This window comes from Pygocentrus nattereri, chromosome 10 (assembly GCF_015220715.1).
Source record: "Pygocentrus nattereri isolate fPygNat1 chromosome 10, fPygNat1.pri, whole genome shotgun sequence".
NCBI lineage: Eukaryota > Metazoa > Chordata > Actinopteri > Characiformes > Serrasalmidae > Pygocentrus > Pygocentrus nattereri.
In genome coordinates, this window is record NC_051220.1 from 12,248,741 (window position 1) to 12,269,667 (window position 20,927).

General features: G+C 38.5%; 1 protein-coding gene and 1 long non-coding RNA gene across 2 annotated transcripts in view; one reads left to right on the plus strand and one right to left on the minus strand.

The window, feature by feature from the left end:
- pacrg (PARK2 co-regulated) overlaps positions 1–20,927 on the minus strand; it is a 136,791-nt gene that overhangs the window by 49,247 nt on the left and 66,617 nt on the right. The window contains exons 3-4 of the mRNA XM_037542228.1: positions 9,307–9,478; positions 1,040–1,189 (exon numbers count right to left, since the gene is read on the minus strand). Coding sequence (XP_037398125.1) covers positions 1,040–1,189; positions 9,307–9,478 — 322 coding nt within the window. The remainder of the gene's footprint in view (positions 1–1,039; positions 1,190–9,306; positions 9,479–20,927) is intronic.
- On the plus strand, positions 12,600–19,736 carry LOC108433957. Its single transcript, XR_001858333.1, has 3 exons — positions 12,600–12,671; positions 18,998–19,106; positions 19,589–19,736. It is a non-coding gene; the product is annotated as an uncharacterized LOC108433957 (long non-coding RNA).

The window sequence follows — 20,927 nt, forward strand, 5'->3', positions numbered from 1 at the left end:
AGTGCAGTATTGTGTTGTGTAGCAGTGTAAAGCGCAGTATTGTGTTGTGTAGCAGTGTAAAGCGCAGTATTGTGTTGTGTTGCAGTGTAAAGCGCAGTATTGTGTTGTGTAGCAGTGTAAAGCGCAGTGTTGTGTAGCAGTGTAAAGCGCAGTATTGTGTTGTGTAGCAGTGTAAAGTGCAGTATTGTGTTGTGTAGCAGTGTAAAGCGCAGTATTGTGTTGTGTTGCAGTGTAAAGCGCAGTATTGTGTTGTGTAGCAGTGTAAAGCGCAGTGTTGTGTTGTGTAGCAGTGTAAAGCGCAGTGTTGTGTTGTGTAGCAGTGTAAAGCGCAGTATTGTGTTGTGTAGCAGTGTAAAGCGCAGTGTTGTGTTGTGTAGCAGTGTAAAGTGCAGTATTGTGTTGTGTAGCAGTGTAAAGCGCAGTATTGTGTTGTGTTGCAGTGTAAAGCGCAGTATTGTGTTGTGTAGCAGTGTAAAGCGCAGTGTTGTGTTGTGTAGCAGTGTAAAGCGCAGTATTGTGTTGTGTAGCAGTGTAAAGCGCAGTATTGTGTTGTGTAGCACTGTAAAGCGCAGTATTGTGTTGTGTTGCAGTGTAAAGTGCAGTATTGTGTTGTGTAGCAGTGTAAAGCGCAGTATTGTGTTGTGTAGCAGTGTAAAGCGCAGTATTGTGTTGTGTTGCAGTGTAAAGCGCAGTATTGTGTTGTGTAGCAGTGTAAAGTGCAGTATTGTGTTGTGTAGCAGTGTAAAGCGCAGTATTGTGTTGTGTAGCAGTGTAAAGCGCAGTATTGTGTTGTGTTGCAGTGTAAAGCGCAGTGTTGTGTTGTGTAGCAGTGTAAAGCGCAGTATTGTGTTGTGTAGCAGTGTAAAGCGCAGTATTGTGTTGTGTTGCAGTGTAAAGCGCAGCATTGTGCTGTGTAGCAGTGTAAAGTGCAGTATTGTGTTGTGTAGCAGTGTAAAGTGCAGTATTGTGTTGTGTTGCAGTGTAAAGTGCAGTATTGTGTTGTGTAGCAGTGTAAAGCGCAGTGTTGTGTGATACTCACTGTTTTTGTTTTTGAATATATTGAGAATGGGCAGAATTTGTCTATAATATGGCACCAGAGCCTCCCCCACCAGGTCCCCCGACACAACCAGGTGCTGCAGAACCTTCAGCGTTGTGCAGATCACCTGCCTGTTTCTTGTGTTAAGAGCATCTGAGAGAGAGAGAGAGAGAGAGAGAGAGAGAGAGAGAGAGAGAGAGATGGAGAGAGAGAAAGATGGGGAGGGAGAGAGGAAAAGAAATACAGTGAGAGAGAGAGAGAGAGAGAGAGAGAGAGAGAGAGAGGAAAAGAAAGTTAATTTTCACACAAGACATAAATCTCTGACATTTTCCAATCCGATTTGAGACGCTTTCATATGTGGTACTGAAATCCGATCCGTATCTCGGAATTCATGCGACTTTTACGTCGGTACAACTCGACATCCGTTATTATTTCGCGCTGCTGAGACTCATGAACATTTAGGCTGATGTTTCTGGGCCAAAAAATTTGAAGAGACTCATTGCAGCCGCTCCGGGTTTGAAAAGGTTTCGAACGAGACGGCCGAGCGCGGCCAGAGGAGACCGAGGCTGCAGCGCCAGAGAACAGTTTAAAGAACACGAACCAAAGAAGCGGACCCGGCCGAATACCGCGGCCCTTTTACGCGAATTCGAACACACTGTGGGTGATGAGTCCAGCTGTCAACCACTGGAACTTCGCAATCGCTCCTGTACTGCTGGCGAAGAAGAAACCGGGAGCCACTAGTGTTCACTAGTCGTCATGACTGTTTACCTCTGGACGAGCCTCGTGAAGTATTGTTCTTTTGCGCATGTGGGTCAGTTTGGGAGCTGATCTGTTCAGACTGATGTCGCATACACATCACATTTAAAAGGTAGTGTGAACAGACAAACCAAAACAATCTGATTTGGTGAGAAAATCAGATTTGGGCCACTTTTACCAGCTGTGTAAACGTAGCCTTAGAGAGTCCCCTCTCCCAACAGTAGCTAAGAAAGAACATGTGCGGTCCTCCACAATACTCAGCCTCCACGTCTAAGACTAAACACTCCCCCCAACACACACACACACACACACACACAAAAAAATTACTCTTGGTGCTGTAAATGAATTTCTGAAGTACAGATGACTGTATAATTAAGAGAGAGAGAGAAAGGGGAAAGAAAGAGAGAAAAAAGAGAGACTAAGAGTGAGAAATACAGGGAGAGAGAGAGGAGAGAGTGACAGAGCAGAGAGAGAGACAGAGAGAGAAGGAGAGAGGGAAAGAAAGAGAAAAAAGACTAAGAGTGAGAAATACAGGAAGAGATAGAGGAGAGAATGACAGCAGAGAGCGACAGAGAGAAGGAGAGGGGAAAGAAAGAAAAAAGAGACTGGAAGCGAGAAAGACAAGGAGAGAGAGAGACTAGAGAGTGACAGCAGAGAGAGAGAGAAGGAGAGAGAGGGGAAAGAAAGAATAAAGAGACTAAGAACGAGAAAGACGGAGAGATAGAGGAGAGACAGAGAGAGAAGGAGAGAGGGGAAAGAAAGAGAAAAAAAGACTAAGCGAGAAAGACAGGGAGAGATAGAGGAGAGAGTGACAGAGCAGAGAGAGAAGGAGAGAGGGGAAAGAAAGAAAAAAGAGAGACTAAGAGTGGGAAAGACAAGGAGAGAGAGAGACTAGAGAGTGACAGCAGAGAGAGAGAGACAGAGAGAGGAGAGAGGGGAAAGAAAGAGAAAAAAGAGACTAAGAGTGAGAAAGACGGAGAGAGATAGGAGAGAATGACAGAGCAGCGAGAGAGACAGAGAGCAAGTGAGAGAGAGGGAGGCAGAGAGAGAAAAAAGAGGAGAGGGAGAGAGAGCAACATCAGAAAAATCTGATTTTTCCTTTAATACTATAAACATCAGTGTCCAAATGTTTTCAATAAAGTAAATCTAACTGCAGATAAATGTAAAAAACGATTATAATCCTCTTGTCCTGAGCTCATTCAGATAGTTAGTAGAAAGTAATGAAGTGATAAAAAGACTGTATACGACTGAAAAGGCTGTAGAACATATAAAATGAAGCAATATAATTGCATAATATGCAGAGTTAAATTTATATAGAGGTGATCAAATTTAAGGTAAAAAACCTGGCAAAAATCAATTTGAACTTTACCTATTGAATAAAATAACTAAACATGCATTTTTGTGTAGTTTTGAATATTTAATATATATATATATATATATTATATAAGGAATTTATTGTATTAAAAAAATAATATGGGCTCAGAATCCAAAATTTTGAACGGTTGTGTATTAATGACCCAAACACAGTGAAGCATTTTCCCCATAAGTGACATTTAGAGCTCTAGACTGTTCAATAATTCATATCCATCACCAGCAGGAACATAGAGGAGAGAAAGAGAGAACGAGGGAAGGAAGAGAGAGAGAGAGAGAGAAAGAGAGAGAGAAGAAAGCGATCTATCAGAGCCTGTAAATCTCTGGGAATAAAGTGATCATTAATTGCTGTGTGAGTGCTGTACATAAAAGAGTAAAAGCGAAGGTGGTGTGGCTTTTCTAAATGCCACAGCTGCTGACATTTAAAAGCTTTTACTGATTGAGTTCAGTTTAAATTTCTCACAGAAACATATCAGTACTAATCAACATACTGAAATATATCAGCCCTAATCAACATACTGAAATATATCAGCGCTAATCAACACTGAAATGTATCAGCAATAATCAACATACTGAAATATATCAGCGCTAATCAACATACTGAAATATATCAGCACTAATCAACACTGAAATATATCAGCACAAATCAAGATACTGAAGTATATCAGCACAAATCAACATACTGAAATATATCAGCGCTAATCAACATACTGAAATATATCAGCACTAATCAACACTGAAATATATCAGCACAAATCAAGATACTGAAGTATATCAGCACAAATCAACATACTGAAATATATCAGCGCTAATCAACACTGAAATATATCAGCACACACCAACATACTGAAATATATCAGCAGTAATCAACACAAATATATCAGCGCTAATCAACACTGAAATATATCAGCGCTAATCAACACTGAAATATATCAGCGCTAATCAACATACTGAAATATATCAGCACAAATCAACACTGAAATATATCAGCACAAATCAAGATACTGAAATATATCAGCACTAATCAACACAAATATATCAGTGCTTATCAACACTGAAATATATCAGTGCTAATCAACATACTGAAATATATCAGCACTAATCAACATACTGAATCATATCAGCACTAATCAACATTCTGAAATATATCAGCCCTAATCAACATACTGAAACATATCAGTGCTAATCAACACTGAAATATATCAGCAATAATCAACATACTGAAATATATCAGCGCTAATCAACATACTGAAATATATCAGCGCTAATCAACATACTGAAATATATCAGCACTAATCAACATACTGAAATATATCAGCACTAATCAACACAAATATATCAGCGCTAATCAACACATTGACATATATCACTAATGCACCCCTATCAGCACTAATCAACATACTGAAATATATCAGCACTAATCAACACTGAAATATATCGGTGCTAATCAACATACTGAAATTTATCAGCACTAATGGGAATTGACATATATCACTAATGCACCCCTATACCATCATGAATACTGGCTTTTGAACTGTGCACTGATAACAAGCTGAGTGGTCTTTAGCCCAGAGGACACAGTGTCCATGATTTTCATTCGTGTCCATGATTTGATTCGTCAGGCCACAGGACACTTTTCCACTTCGCTTGATTTTAAATGAGCTCAGGCCCAGAGAAGGTGGCAGCGTTTCTGGATACTGTTTATATATATAGTTTCTTCTTTGCGTTTTAGAGTTTTAACTTGCATTTGTGGATGCAGCGGCGAACTGTTTTCACAGACAGTGGATTTCACAAGTGTTTTTGAGCTCATGCAATGATTTCCACTGCAGAATCAGGTCTGTTTTTAATACAGTGCTGTCTGAGGGTCCAAAGATCAGGGCCAACACATACTGGTTATTGGCCTTGTCCGTTGCAAACAGAGATTTCTCCAGGTTCTCTGAATCTTTTAATGTTATTTTGTATTGTAGATGATGAAAAGCAAAAGTCTTTACTATTTTATGTTGAAAAACTTTATTCTTGAATTCGTGCAGGCTTTCACAGAGTGGTGAACCTCTCCTCATCTTTACTTCTGAAAGAATCACCCTCTCTAAGATGCTTTTTTATACCCATTCATGTTTCTGACCTGTTGCCAATTAACCACCAGGTGTTTTTATAGCATTACATAACTTTACCAGCCTTTTGTTGCCCCATCCCAAATTTTTTGGAACGTGATGCTGGCATCAAATTTAAAATGGGCAAATATTTTTCAAAAAACAATACATTTCTCAGTTTAAACATTTGATATGTTCTCTTTGTATTATTTTCAATGAAATAAAGGGTTTAAATGATTTACCCATCATTGCCTTTTGTTTCTGGACAATTGAAGAGATGCATTAATTAAAAATTGTATTTACACTGAATCACTGATTTCCAGAAATTATATTCTGCAGTCTTTAATTTTTGTCCGATTTGACAAAGATTTTAGTTTTATCTATTATTCCTTATTATTATTTATCCTATTTGTATTATGTCTCCTTATCTTTCCCTTTATATCTGTATTGTGGCTTTTGTTCATTGTTTTCTATACAGAAAATGTTTAAATTAGAATTAATACACAAATATCATTATTATTATATATTATTAGATGTGTGTCCATTTCATTGAGATTGCAGTGTCCACTGTAATCATCACCTTCATTTCTTCACGCTGTGTAGTGCCACTCAGTCATGTGGAAAGCCCTGACCACATAGAGCTGAACATCTGACTGTGACCTTTGACCTCTGACTGCCCTTCAGCTTCACTCTCTTCACATTTCTGAGCTCCGATCTTGTTTAACCCTTACAGCTCTGCAGGTATTACTGTACTTTCCTAAATACACACACACACACACACACACACACACACACATATATATATATATATATATATATATATATATATATATATATAGATATATATATATATAGATAGATATACATAGAGCACTGTTGTCAAAAGAAATCTCCAAAATGCTAACTTTACAGGAGAAGGAAAAAACGTACTTTAATTTTAATGTAAGTCAATGGAAACAGACATTTCTCCAAGTAATTTTGGCCCATTTCTCTTTGTCCATGCACCATGAAATTTATATACAATGCACAGGGTCACAGGCAAATTTATATATATATATACGAAACTGCCCAAAATGACATGGACTTGACAGGTTCCACTGAGTTACATTAAAACTAAAGTAGTAAGTAGTAAGTAGTATTGTTTATTACATTATATCTCAAATTATATATTAAAAGAAATATATATTACTCTTAAGGGTTGTGTGTAATATATATTATATTAAAGGTATTTGTGATATTTCTGTTTTGAATTTGTCACGATTGGCTCCTCCCTCTCCTCATGTGCTTTTTGTTTACTCTTTATCGTCCACGTGCTTCTTTGTTTTGAGACTAAGTCTTGCCCCCTTTTGTCTGACTCCACCCCTGATCATTGCCACCTGTTTTCCGCTTGTGTTTGTTGGTCTTTGTTTGCTGGATGTTTTGTTTGTTTGATGTTTGACTTTCTAGACTTTGATTGTATCCTGTGTTCTGTTCGTCATGTCTGTCCCGCGATCTCTCCGTGTTGGCTGTATGAACCTGGACTGTTACGACTACGACCCTGGATTTGCCCGAAATAAAACTCGTTTATCTCTGCATATGCGCCCGCCTCATCGCTCCACATTACAGAATTTATATTCTCTGTCTCCACTGTAATTAGGTTTGTGCTTCTCCAGTGGCCGACAGCTTCACTCTTAATAAAGACCCAATAAAGAACCGTCCACTTAAAATTCCATCATCCCAGCAGTGTGTGTGTGTGTGTGTGTGTGTGTGTGTGTGTGTGTGTGTGTGTGTGTGTGAGACAGAAGAAGTGTGTGTTACAATATCTAGGCGAGTGAATTCTTGAAGGTACAGTACAGTTCATTTATTTAACTTCCATTCAAAACAGCCATGAAGTGAAAGGAGACGGACACATGAAACAAAGAAGCTGAACAATGGACTGACCACCCCAGAGTCCAGACCTCAACATCCCTGAATGTGTTTGATTACTTCAGTAAATGATCGACCAACCTCTAAGACTGAACTTTGGAGGTGTGTCTGCAGATTGTTTGAGGAACTGAAAGTGAGTCTCCTGAAAAGAATGGAAACTGGAATAAAGGTAGAGTCACACACTGAACACTCAAACAGCTGATAGTAGATTTAGCTGTTGAGGATTCTGGGTGATTTTCTGTTAAATTTATTTTGTTCCTGATACTAAAATATAATAACTTCTACTTCACAGCTGCTTTGACTAGAAATAAAATAAATTATAAAATAAATTATAGGGGTAGGGGGGTAGGGGGGTAGTTCTCAGACCTTTGCAGCTACCTAATTTTCTAGAAAGCACCAGTGATAGCACATAAAAATCATGTTCATACAGGCAGCAGCTTCTGGTAATGTTCATATCAGCCACCAAAGTGGGGGGGAATTGATCTCAGTGATTTTGAGCGTGACACAATTGTTGGTGCCAGACAGGCTGTGTGAAAACAGAGCTCTGTCCCGGAAACCGTGAGCAGCGTTTAACACAGCACCCGCGAGACGCCAGACAGTACTTTTGGAGCAAAGCTGAAACTGCATACACACTCAACTAATTGGAGGATTCAAGCATTTTTCATCTTTTAGATGATGTATGTTTATATTTTCAAAGAAAATCACTCAATGTTTTAATAAAAAGCTGCTTATGACGTTTGAGTTTCATGATACGTTTACATCACATCTTATTCTGTGAGCTTATTGGCTGGTTGTAAAACAGAAATCTAATCACTGTTTGACTCATGTAGACCTGGAGTTTCCCCATAATCTGATTACCCAAGAGCATGACAACGCACTGAACCAGTTACTGACACAGTCTGATTTTCTGCAGTTATTGGATCATTAAGCATAAACACACTGAAACAGTTACTGACACAGTCTGATTTTCTGCAGTTATTGGATCATTAAGCATAAACACACTGAACCAGTTACTGACACAGTCTGATTTTCTGCAGTTATTGGATCATTAAGCATAAACACACTGAAACAGTTACTGACACAGTCTGATTTTCTGCAGTTATTGGATCATTAAGCATAAACACACTGAAACAGTTACTGACACAGTCTGATTTTCTGCAGTTATTGGATCATTAAGCGTAAACACACTGAACCAGTTACTGACACAGTCTGATTTTCTGCAGTTATAGGATCATTAAGCATAAACACACTGAACCAGTTACTGACACAGTCTGATTTTCTGCAGTTATAGGATCATTAAGCATAAACACACTGAACCAGTTACTGACAGTCTGATTTTCTGCAGTTATTGGATCATTAAGCGTAAACACACTGAAACAGTTACTGACACAGTCTGATTTTCTGCAGTTATTGGATCATTAAGCGTAAACACACTGAACCAGTTACTGACACAGTCTGATTTTCTGCAGTTATTGGATCATTAAGCGTAAACACACTGAACCAGTTACTGACACAGTCTGATTTTCTGCAGTTATAGGATCATTAAGCATAAACACACTGAACCAGTTACTGACACAGTCTGATTTTCTGCAGTTATTGGATCATTAAGCGTAAACACACTGAACCAGTTACTGACAGTCTGATTTTCTGCAGTTATTGGATCATTAAGCGTAAACACACTGAACCAGTTACTGACACAGTCTGATTTTCTGCAGTTATTGGATCATTAAGCATAAACACACTGAAACAGTTACTGACACAGTCTGATTTTCTGCAGTTATTGGATCATTAAGCATAAACACACTGAAACAGTTACTGACACAGTCTGATTTTCTGCAGTTATCAGATTATTAAGTGTAAACACACTGAACTATTTACTGACACAATCTGACTTTCGTCATTTGATGATGTACAGTATTATTTGATGGGTACACACACACACACACACACACACACACACGCACACACACACACACACACACACACACACACAAGCCGCTTGTCCCTCAGGGTCACGGGGGGTTATGCAGCCTATCCCAGTCATCAGTCGGAGGCAAGATACACCCTGGACAGGTCGTCAGTCCATCTCAGGGCATATATATATATATATATATATATATATATATATATATATTTAGGTGTTCTTACTCTTTATGGGGATGATGAGCTGGGGGATGACGGGCAGGATTTTGGTTGCTCCGTGTTCCAGCATGTCGTGAACTCCCTGCCGGGCGAAGAACTCATACGGGTGAACCGTCTCACATAAACCGTCAAAGAACAGCGGCAGGTAGTGATGATAGTCCAGCTTTTCAATCTCCACCTGTTCAACACACAACATTTATATACAGTGTGTTATCCCACAGTTCATGTTTTTAAGTCTAATTTAAAAACATATCTATACTTCCAGGCTTTTAAATCCTTCTGAATGGTTCTAAAGTTCTTAGCGGCAAGTCCAAGTGAACTCCTGATACCTGAGTGTATCATTTTCATGACAGGAAACACCATATTATTGGGTAATATTTTTTACCCTCCTCACTGGTGCAGGATGCCATCGTCAAAAATCATAAGACATTTTAGACATGGTGCTAAAGTCAACACAAAGGGGAAAACAAGAATTCAGTCTTTTAAGGGTATGATATGATGAATCGTGATTAATATGACCAGAGAGTAACAAGATAATAAAGTTCAACAATGTTCTCTCATTCCAATACCCAGCATGCATTACATAAATACATTCTACACCAATGGGAATCCCTGCGGTGTCACCGAGCCATGACTGCTAGCCTAGTCACCGACCTACAGCTTAATACAACCAGGCTAGCCATAGTGTAGCTCCTAACTCAGCTACCACCAAATCCTGACTGCTAGCCATTGATGGAGGTTTATAGAGAGTATATGGTTTGAGGCCTTTAGGCATGCAGTTAGCAGCATGGTAACTGGGGTATGTTACCCGGTAGCTACATTAGCCCTGTAGCTCCAGTGCTAAAACTAAAGAAGAAACCTTCAGACATCAAACACGTCTTAGCTGATTGAATGTGTTTGGGGCAAGAGGTGGGAAACTGGGGGATCGCTTTAACATGGGATTTAGGAATGAAACAGAGTTGGTTTGCAGTCAGATGAAAGGGGCTGAAATCAGGAGTTTGTGCGCGGTGTTTGTAACAAAGATGAACGTTTTGCAAATGTTTGATTAATTACATTCAAAAACACTTCCATTTAAACCAACAACACCTGTATTTATTTACCATTTACCATTACTATGTTAAATTTAAGCCATATTGAGGCCACAGAAAGACAGTAGATCACGAGGCTTTAAACGTACACAGAGAAAGGCAGACCGTCTTTTAGATAAACAGAGAGATGCTAACGGTAAGTTAGCTCAGCTAACGTTACTAGCCTAGCCTTTTTCAGCGTGTATCTTTCAGCTCAAAAAAGAAGTCTGTGGATTGAACTGATACTGAGCTTAATGAGAAGCTGAACTCTTTATTCCATTTAATCCACCAGAGTGTAAAAATGAACTTGAACCTGCTGTTTATAGGTTCCCTGCTGCTGTTCTATAGCAGTGCTCTGCTATGTGACGCTACACTGTGTGATGCAACTTGTCTGGAGTGCGACACCCTTAGCCTTGCTGACATGAACAACGAGCGGTTATAAAATGGATAGTTATGGTCCTAAAATCTGATTGACTGAGCATGTTTTCAGTGTACTGATGTAGCAAGAACCTGGTTCTGTTTAAACTGAAGAGCTTATTTTCATAATTAGAACAAGGTTGGTCAGCTAGCTAACAGGCTAAACAACTGCATCATTAAAATCACAGGCTTGAATTAAAGTAATTACAGTATAATTCACTGTAAAACAGCAGTATAAAAGAGTAAAGAATGTCATTTGAATATCTTACATGCTTCAAATGTTCAATCTCAAACAGCTCTATACTCCCTACATAGTGCAGTTTCTAGCTTCTACAGCCAGATAGAGCACTATGTGTCGAGTGTTGATGTGTCTAAACCCCAAATGACTTATTTCTTAGCTGTATTTTGCTCTGTTGGGCTGCAGGATCCAATATTTAAATTCCTATGTGGTGCACTATGTAGGGAGAAGGAAGCTGTTTGAGATTCAGCCCCAGCGTGAGAAGAGGGTGCTACTAAAACTCAGTGGTAATTTGATGATCTAAAAGTACTTATAAAGCAAAGGTTTCATTGTTATAAGACAGAAAGTTATAAAGTTCATGGAATGACCACAATATACAGCGATGAGTGACTGAACATTCTTCTCCTCATTCAATAGTCTGTGGTTGCTCAGCAACAATACCATATTCTAAAGGAACTACATTACTTGTAGTTACTACATTCCACTCGGTACTGTGCATTACAGTGATTTTGTCACAGGGAAGGGTGTGTTCTGCTTCAGGTTGTGCCTAAGAACACTTTTCCCCTGATAAATCACACTAATGCAAGGCCTCAAGTGGCTTATTGCTTTATTCTGTTACTGTGTGATTGAGTGTATCAGAAACCAAACATACTGCATTATAACATATATAAAATCAGTTATTGGAATGTACTGTTTTGGAGGTAAGATAAGATTTTTCACAGACGTCTATTACATAAGCAAATCTGATCTTAATTTAGGTATCTTATCTTCTCTTACAGCATCCTAATCTCCAGTTAGGAAATCATAATCTACTCAACCAAAGTCAACAATCGACGGTCATGTCTGTTGCTTAGGAACAGACCATAAACACACAGTTGTAACATAAACACATCATCAAAATAATGTTAGAAATGTGAGTGACAGCTGCTGTTACTGATATAGAAAAGGTGAAACTAAACAAAAGTGTGATAAACTGTATGCAGTGAATACTGTGAGAGCGCCCCCTACTGTTTATCTGAGCGCAACCGCTCCCCAGTTTCAGTCCTCATTTCCGAAACTCTAACATTATTCCTTCTAATAGACACGCGTTCAGCTCTGTCTCCTCATTATTCACCACCATCGCTGTAATAATTCATCATCAACATTAACACACAAAGGTAATAAGAGGGACGGTGGAGATCGAGTCTGCAGCATCTGAGATTTTTTAAATGCAGAGTTAGAAAAGAAAAACATCTCACAGTGAAATATAAAAATAATTAAAAAATAATCATTATGCTGGTAGTGAACTTTGCTGCCTGACACAGCTGCCTAAAAACAATAGAAATGGGCGCTTAAACAGAAGTGAGGTCACTGTTCCTAAATTTAGAACAGTATTTAGGAGGTTTAGGAGATTTAGGCCCAATCCCATTTCATTCTTTGCCCCTAACACTTAGCCCTACCCCTCCGTTTTGCATGTTCACGTCTAGGGGTAGGGTTGTCCCGATTGTTGGTGAGATGGATGGGTGGGGTGAAGTGTTAGGGCTACATGGCCCTTCAAACGGAGATTTTTCAGAGGCGTACTACAAATGGAGTGTTATGAGAAAATTCCCAGAATGCCCTGCGAATCATCAGCAAGATGGTTGCACAAGCGACCAAAGAGACACATAAATGTAAGTATTTGTTCTCTGTTATAAAGCCGCTGTATTGTAAGAACCATTGTAATAGTGTTTTATGGTAATTTCCTTCATAACACACATAAAAATCGCCAGTAATACGCTGACGTCTCGGTCGCTACCTGGCAAAAATTCCTGTTCCACCTTAAATGGCGTAGCAGTTACATTCTGGTACGTGAGGTTGCCTCACGATTTAAGACGGAATGGGAAAATTCCATCATGAAGCTGGTGATTAGAAAGCTAAGTTCAGCTTCATATCACCGAAGAATTCTTGGTGGCGATAATAAATAATTGCCCCCTCTTTCAAGGCGTATGATGCCCTAAATGTATTTAAGCAGTGAGGAGCTGAACTTTCTCCTCCTCTGCTGTCACTGCAGGCTGGCAGGGTCGCCTACAGAGCAGCGCTAGTAGCTGTTAATGAAGTGATGTAGTTTTTTGTTTGTGCTCTTTTTTATTCGAAGACTCGTTTGATTGATTGATGCGTAAAATTGAAGTTGTGAATGAATCGCGAGAGCCCCTGCTTTTCAGTCTCCTTCAGATAAATGGCAAGTGTCAGTATGATGTACCATTATTGCTATAGTCTGGAGACAAAGCAGGAAAACACGTCCTCATTATTTTCCAGGCTATTTTAAATATGATTCACCTGTCCTGTCATGTGACACACAAGTGAGATCACCACGGCTGGAGGTGGCATACTGGAAATGGCTGGAAAACCTCATCTCGTCTGTTTACGTAAAAGTCGCTGACAGCAAAAGATGACGTATCCGGTTCCCCCATTTCATAGGGGGAACATTTCAACCACTACCCCTTATAACTCAGTTTCAAGGGGGAGGATTACACTCGAAAACAAGGGGTAGGGGTAAAAAAAAAAAGAAATGGGATTGGGCCTTAGTCTAGTTAGGATGTTTGTGTAATAGTGTGTTCTTATCTGGAGTTAATGATGAGATTATGAAGTCAGGAACTGTTATTCTGTGATAGCTACTGTCCGAAATTCATGGAGACTAAACTGATTTCAGAATACAGTGTTTCTGTAATACAACTCCTTGGCTGTAGGTTTCTACTTACTCAGGAAAAACAATGATGGTAATTATATTGATAAGTAGTAACTTTATGTGTGTTTCCTGCCCAGTATTAACAGTAATAATCCAACACCTGCTTCATCTAATCAATACTTCATTATGTTAAATCAGGCGCTGCTGATGGAATTTAATAAATCTGTGTGAGGAAAAATCTGGAACTTCAAATTAGCTCACAAGATACCGCATTTTACTTAAAGCACATACATAAAGTTCTTGTTACTTTTTACTGCATTTGTGTTTATTTGCATTTATTCTATTAATGTACAGATTTTATCAGCAAAGTCAAGATAAAGGGTTTTAAACAGTGCTTCTCTCTCTCTCTCTCTCTCTCTCTCTCTCTCAGAGCTCATTGCTTTGAGCCAATTTGTGGGCAACCTTGACCTTTCTGCCACGGTCAAGATGAACTCAGATCCACACACACACACACACACACACACAGACACACTGTAATGGCTCCACATAATTCAGCTTTAATCACCTCTCCTCATTAAACTCAACATCAGTAAATCAGCTCTACTGAGCTCAGCGTAGCTGCACAGCAGCCTAACGCTGACTTTGTAGTCTGAATACAGGATAATATACACAATATGATCACAATATTTCAAGAAAACATCACAATCTGCATCACAATATTCCTGTTTCTGCTGTGTGATAAGCTGGTGCGGCCGCTTTAAATAGTACTACCTAATACAGCTCTGACTGCTCTGTTCATCATCAAACTGACTGTGTCCACTGCGCACTTAGAAAAATACAGTGATATCAGAATGATCAATACTGTCATACTGCACAACTTTAATGTAAACCCTGAGATGACTTACTGCTGCTTATGAGATAATATGAATATATATTATGAGCACAATCATTCATAGAAGATTTTAACTCTACTAACGAAAACAGCTAACACTACCTAACTATACTAACTAAATAAAACAGCTAACACTACCTAACTCTACTAACTAAATAAAACAGCTAACACTACCTAACTATACTAACTAAATAAAACAGCTAACACTACCTAACTATACTAACTAAATAAAACAGCTAACACTACCTAACTCTACTAACTAAATAAAACAGCTAACACTACCTAACTCTACTAACTAAATAAAACAGCTAACACTACCTAACTATACTAACTAAATAAAACAGCTAACACTACCTAACTCTACTAACTAAATAAAACAGCTAACACTACCTAACTATACTAACTAAATAAAACAGCTAGCACTACCTAACTATACTAACTAAATAAAACAGCTAACACTACCTAACTCTACTAACTAAATAAAACAGCTAGCACTACCTAACTCTACTAACTAAATAAAACAGCTAACACTACCTAACTCTACTAACTAAATAAAACAGCTAACACTACCTAACTCTACTAACTAAATAAAACAGCTAACACTACCTAACTATACTAACTAAATAAAACAGCTAGCACTACCTAACTATACTAACTAAATAAAACAGCTAGCACTACCTAACTCTACTAACTAAAACAACTAACACTACATAACTCTACTAACTAAAACAGCTAACACTACCTAACTCTACTAAGTAAAACAGCTAACACTACCTAACTCTACTAACTAAAACAACTAACACTACCTAACTCTACTAACTAAAACAGCTAACACTACCTAACTCTACTAACTAAAACAGCTAACACTACCTAACTCTACTAACTAAAACAACTAACACTACCTAACTCTACTAACTAAAACAGCTAACACTACCTAACTCTACTAACTAAAACAACTAACACTACCTAACTCTACTAACTAACTAAAACAGCTAACACTACCTAACTCTACTAACTAAAACAGCTAACACTACCTAACTCTACTAACTAAAACAGCTAACACTACGTAACTCTACTAACTAAATAAAACAGCAGCACTACGTAACTCTACTAGCTAACTAAAACAGCTAACACTACCTAACACTACTAGCTAACTAAAACAGCTAACACTACCTAACACTACTAGCTAACTAAAACAGCTAACACTACATAACACTACTAGCTAACTAAAACAGCTAACACTACCTAACTCTACTAACTAACGAAAACATCAGCACTACCTAACTCTACTAACTAACTAAAACAGCTATCACTATCTAACTCTACTAGCTAACTAAAACAGCTAACACTACCTAACACTACTAGCTAACTAAAACAGCTAACACTACCTAACTCTACTAACTAAAATAGCTAACACTACCTAACTCTATCTACTAACTAACTAAAACAGATAACACTACCTAACTCTACTAACTAAAACAGCTAACACTACGTACCTCTATTAACTAAAATAGTTAATACTACCTAATTCTACCTACCTACTACCTACTAACTAAAATATCTAACGCTACCTAAAACAGCTAACACTACCTAACTCTACTAACTAAAACAGCTAACACTACGTACCTCTATTAACTAAAACAGCTAACACTACCTAACTATACTAACTAAATAAAACAGCTAGCACTACCTAACTATACTAACTAAATAAAACAGCTAGCACTACCTAACTCTACTAACTAAAACAACTAACACTACATAACTCTACTAACTAAAACAGCTAACACTACCTAACTCTACTAAGTAAAACAGCTAACACTACCTAACTCTACTAACTAAAACAACTAACACTACCTAACTCTACTACCTAAAACAGCTAACACTACCTAACTCTACTAACTAAAACAACTTACACTACCTAACTCTACTAACTAAAACAGCTAACACTACCTAACTCTACTAACTAAAACAGCTAACACTACCTAACTCTACTAACTAAAACAACTAACACTACCTAACTCTACTAACTAACTAAAACAGCTAACACTACCTAACTCTACTAACTAAAACAGCTAACACTACCTAACTCTACTAACTAAAACAACTAACACTACCTAACTCTACTAACTAAAACAGCTAACACTACCTAACTCTACTAACTAAAACAGCTAACACTACGTAACTCTACTAACTAACTAAAACAGCAGCACTACGTAACTCTACTAGCTAACTAAAACAGCTAACACTACCTAACACTACTAGCTAACTAAAACAGCTAACACTACCTAACACTACTAGCTAACTAAAACAGCTAACACTACCTAACTCTACTAACTAAAACAGCTATCACTATCTAACTCTACTAGCTAACTAAAACAGCTAACACTACCTAACACTACTAGCTAACTAAAACAGCTAACACTACCTAACTCTACTAACTAAAATAGCTAACACTACCTAACTCTATCTACTAACTAACTAAAACAGATAACACTACCTAACTCTACTAACTAAAACAGCTAACACTACGTACCTCTATTAACTAAAATAGTTAATACTACCTAATTCTACCTACCTACTACCTACTAACTAAAATATCTAACGCTACCTAAAACAGCTAACACTACCTAACTCTACTAACTAAAACAGCTATTTGTTTTTTGTTTATCTAATAAGCCACATAAACATGCACACAGAGTTCAAGCCTTTACTGCTGATACTGACTGCGGAGCAGAATGATGTCATTATTTAATCAAAAATACCTAAACAAATTCTGGAAAATGATGAAGCAATATTTAATCAAAAATACTCCAAACATACAGTATAAAAATGTTTGATTTTGGCAATTATGATGAATATTTTATCAGCCAGGCTGTAAACACTGTGAACACTGATGACCTGAAACACTGAACACCAGGACGGACATAGATCTCACTCTCAGCACTCAAACAGTCACCACTGAGCATATGTGTGTGTGTGTGTGTGTGTGTAGCTTTATCGGAGTAAAACGGCACAGAGGGAGCAGCACAGCGACACAGAAAGGTCAAGAGGGATTCAGAGAGAAATCCACACTGACCTACTGCAGAGAGAGAGAGAGAGAGAGAGAGAAACAAAGAGAGAGACAGAACTAGAGACAGAGATAAAGGGGAAAAGAAGAAAGATGGAGAGAGAAAAATAGTGAGAGAGAGAGAAAGGAAAGATGGATATAGAGAGAGAAACAAAGAGAAAAAGAGGAAAGATGGAGAAAGAGGAAAGACTGAAAGAGAAAGAGAGAGGATGAAGAGAGAAAGAGCGAGAGAAAGGAAACAGAAAGGGAATAGAGCGAGAGGGTGAGGGACAAATGGAGAGAGAGAGAGAGACAGATAGAGATGGAGGGTCAGAGGGCCGGAGGCCAGAGCCATCATTTAGGTTGCCAGGAGCGATAAGGCGGTTGCTATGACGACGGCGCAGCTTCCGCTCGTAATTGAACGTGCGCTTCAAATAGAGTCCGAGAAAAATGACTGAAAAATGGATGAGGAGAAACACTGAGTGAATCACTGCACTCACTCAGGCTGGGGGCGGAGTCAGCACCTATTCACAGGTTAGGACTCACCTGACTGCTCCTGTCTCTATCTTTGTTTGTGTATCTTCCTATTTCCTGAATCTGTAGAGTTGCCCTTTCCATTCCATCTCATCTCGAGATCATACGTGACTCACATCCAGAGTTATGAGGCTATGAAGAGGGGCTGAGATACATTCATCTGTCTGTCTAAATTCCGTGTGAAACTGACTAATGGACCAACGGACATCACTAAGGACTGATCCGTCATGCCGGAAACTCTTCATTCTTCATTCAATCCACACCAGAGACACTTGTGAAATGGCGTACAGAGACTTTACAGCTGCTGAAGCTGCTGCAGCAGTTTTGGCAAGTGGTGATGAAGATAACAAAGCATTTTGATATGAAACATATGAGTACCACGTTATGTTGTGTTCTGTGGGCAGTTATTCACATGCTTAAATTCATTTACTGTCGTGTGAATAAACTGTGTGAAAAGGCCTGTGATAAGGAGGATAGCCCGTCACTCCCAAGTGTGAATGGTCAAGGGAGACTCAGAGTTTTAAGTCTCACCGGTGTCCCTTTTAATGCCAAAATCCCTTGTTTACACAGAAAAGGAGGCAAACTAAAGTCAGACCTATCAGCAGATTTCACTGCTCACATCCATCAAGTCTGAACTCATACAACAGCAAGAACGCTGGGAAAACTCAGCCCTTTCTGAGCTCACAGTTCCCACAAAACATAAATGGAATATAGTACTGCGATGCTCAGTAACGTCCCACTGCATACACTCTTTACACAATCAGTAACACGCAGTAGCCTGAACTGCAGTTGACTACATTAAATATTTGTCCATACAGCATCTTAATCACTTCTTTTCTCTCTTTCATTCTCTTTACAGGTGGTACGACTTACACCCTTTGCGGTTTCTTGCTCCTCATAGGATGCACTCCACTCAACGCTCGAGTTTAACAGAGAACTTGTAGAGAGGAGAATTACCATTAAAACTGGTAATGTCTCTGGGTTTCTCAAACACTAGGGGGCGCTCCCAAGCGAGTCCAAAATGAATAGGTTGATATGGAGCATTTGAGCAAAATCATAGTTTATAAATGCTTAAACATTTTAATGTAAGAGAATACATTCATTTCCTGAACATTTTAAGACTTTTTAAACTCAAGCTATAGGAGCATAAAACAGCGGCTCATGTACGTTTGTGACATCAGTAGGCATGAACAGCCAATGAGCTGCTCTACTCACCAACCAATCAACACTCAGTAGCAATAATGTCCATGTTCTAAAATTAAAGGAAAGTTCTGTGTAAGTGATTAGAAACTATTTCAACTTTTCCTTTTTGTTTAGTTCCAGTCATCTCCCTTCATTGAAGACTCACTCATGGGTGCCCTCTGGTGTTTTGCATTATTTGCAGAAGTTTTTGATATAACGCGGGAAACAGGAAGTGGCCAGATTCCTCATAATCTGTCCCACCTCACAGCAGTTACTACGACAGAACACACTTGTGGGTGGAGCCTGGGAGAGGCCAGGCTGATGATGATGGAATGAGGCTCCCTCTCGGAGTACTGCACCTTCCGGACAGACAGGAGGGAGAGAGAAAGCACAGAGAGAATAAACAGGTTCTCAGAGCTGCTGTGTGAATTATGAGCTTTATTATTTCTTTGTGTTGTGGAGACAGCATGTGTTTGTCATACGCTGCTTTTCCTACACCTCACACACACACACACACACACACACACACACACACGCACACACACGCACATACACACACACACCCTCTCACTATGTTCTGAAACCACATCTGTGCAGAACAGATGGAATATGATGTTATTTTTCTTTATATATCATATATATTGTATGTATTGTAAGTTTGTGTGCACCTGGTCAAATTCCATGTTTTTGTTGATTTTCTGAGTGTGAAGTTACACATTCTCTACAAAGACACACTACTGCACATTCTTATACACATTTAATGTTTACTTACTGAATTTAATACACTGATGAAAAACACAAAATGTGCAGAAGTGAAATTTATGGCACGTTTTCCATTTTGTGTTGAACTAAAATAACCTGAACTGGAAATAAATAGAAAATCTGCAGAGTACAGGATGTGTTAACTTGCTTTTAGCAATGCAGCATTAAAAAGCATTAAGGGTTCTTCAGTAAATTGAACGGTTCTATAGATAACCATGATTACTCAAAAATTTCTCTGCATGGTGAAATGGTTCTGATGTTGTATATGGTTCTTGAAAAGGGTTCTACACAGCACCAAAAGGGGTTCTACAATGTCACACTTGTATCAACAGAATCTTCAGTGCTATATAAACCCATTTTCAAAAAGTTCCAAATAACACCATATGCAACACATTCTCCTTTGATCTGTAGAACAATTCATGATGCAAACAACTTTAAGTGTTCAGGGTTCTATTTAGAACCACTGTCTTTACTAAAGAACGCTTAAAGAATCATCTTTTTTAAGAGTACACATTATTTACAACCCCAATTCCAATGAAGTTGGGATGTTGTGTAAAACATACATAAAAACAGAATACGATGATTTGCAAATCATGTTCAACCTATATTTAATTAAATAAACTACAAAGACAAGATATTTAATGTTCAAACGGATAAACTATTGTTTTTTGCAAATATTCACTCATTTTGAATTTGATGCCTGCAACACGTTCCAAAGAAGTTGGGACAGGGGCATGTTTACCACTGTGTTACATCACCTTTCCTTTTAACAATAAGCACTCAATAAGCATTTGGGAACTGAGGACACTAATTGTTGAAGCTTCGTAGGTGGAATTCTTTCCCAT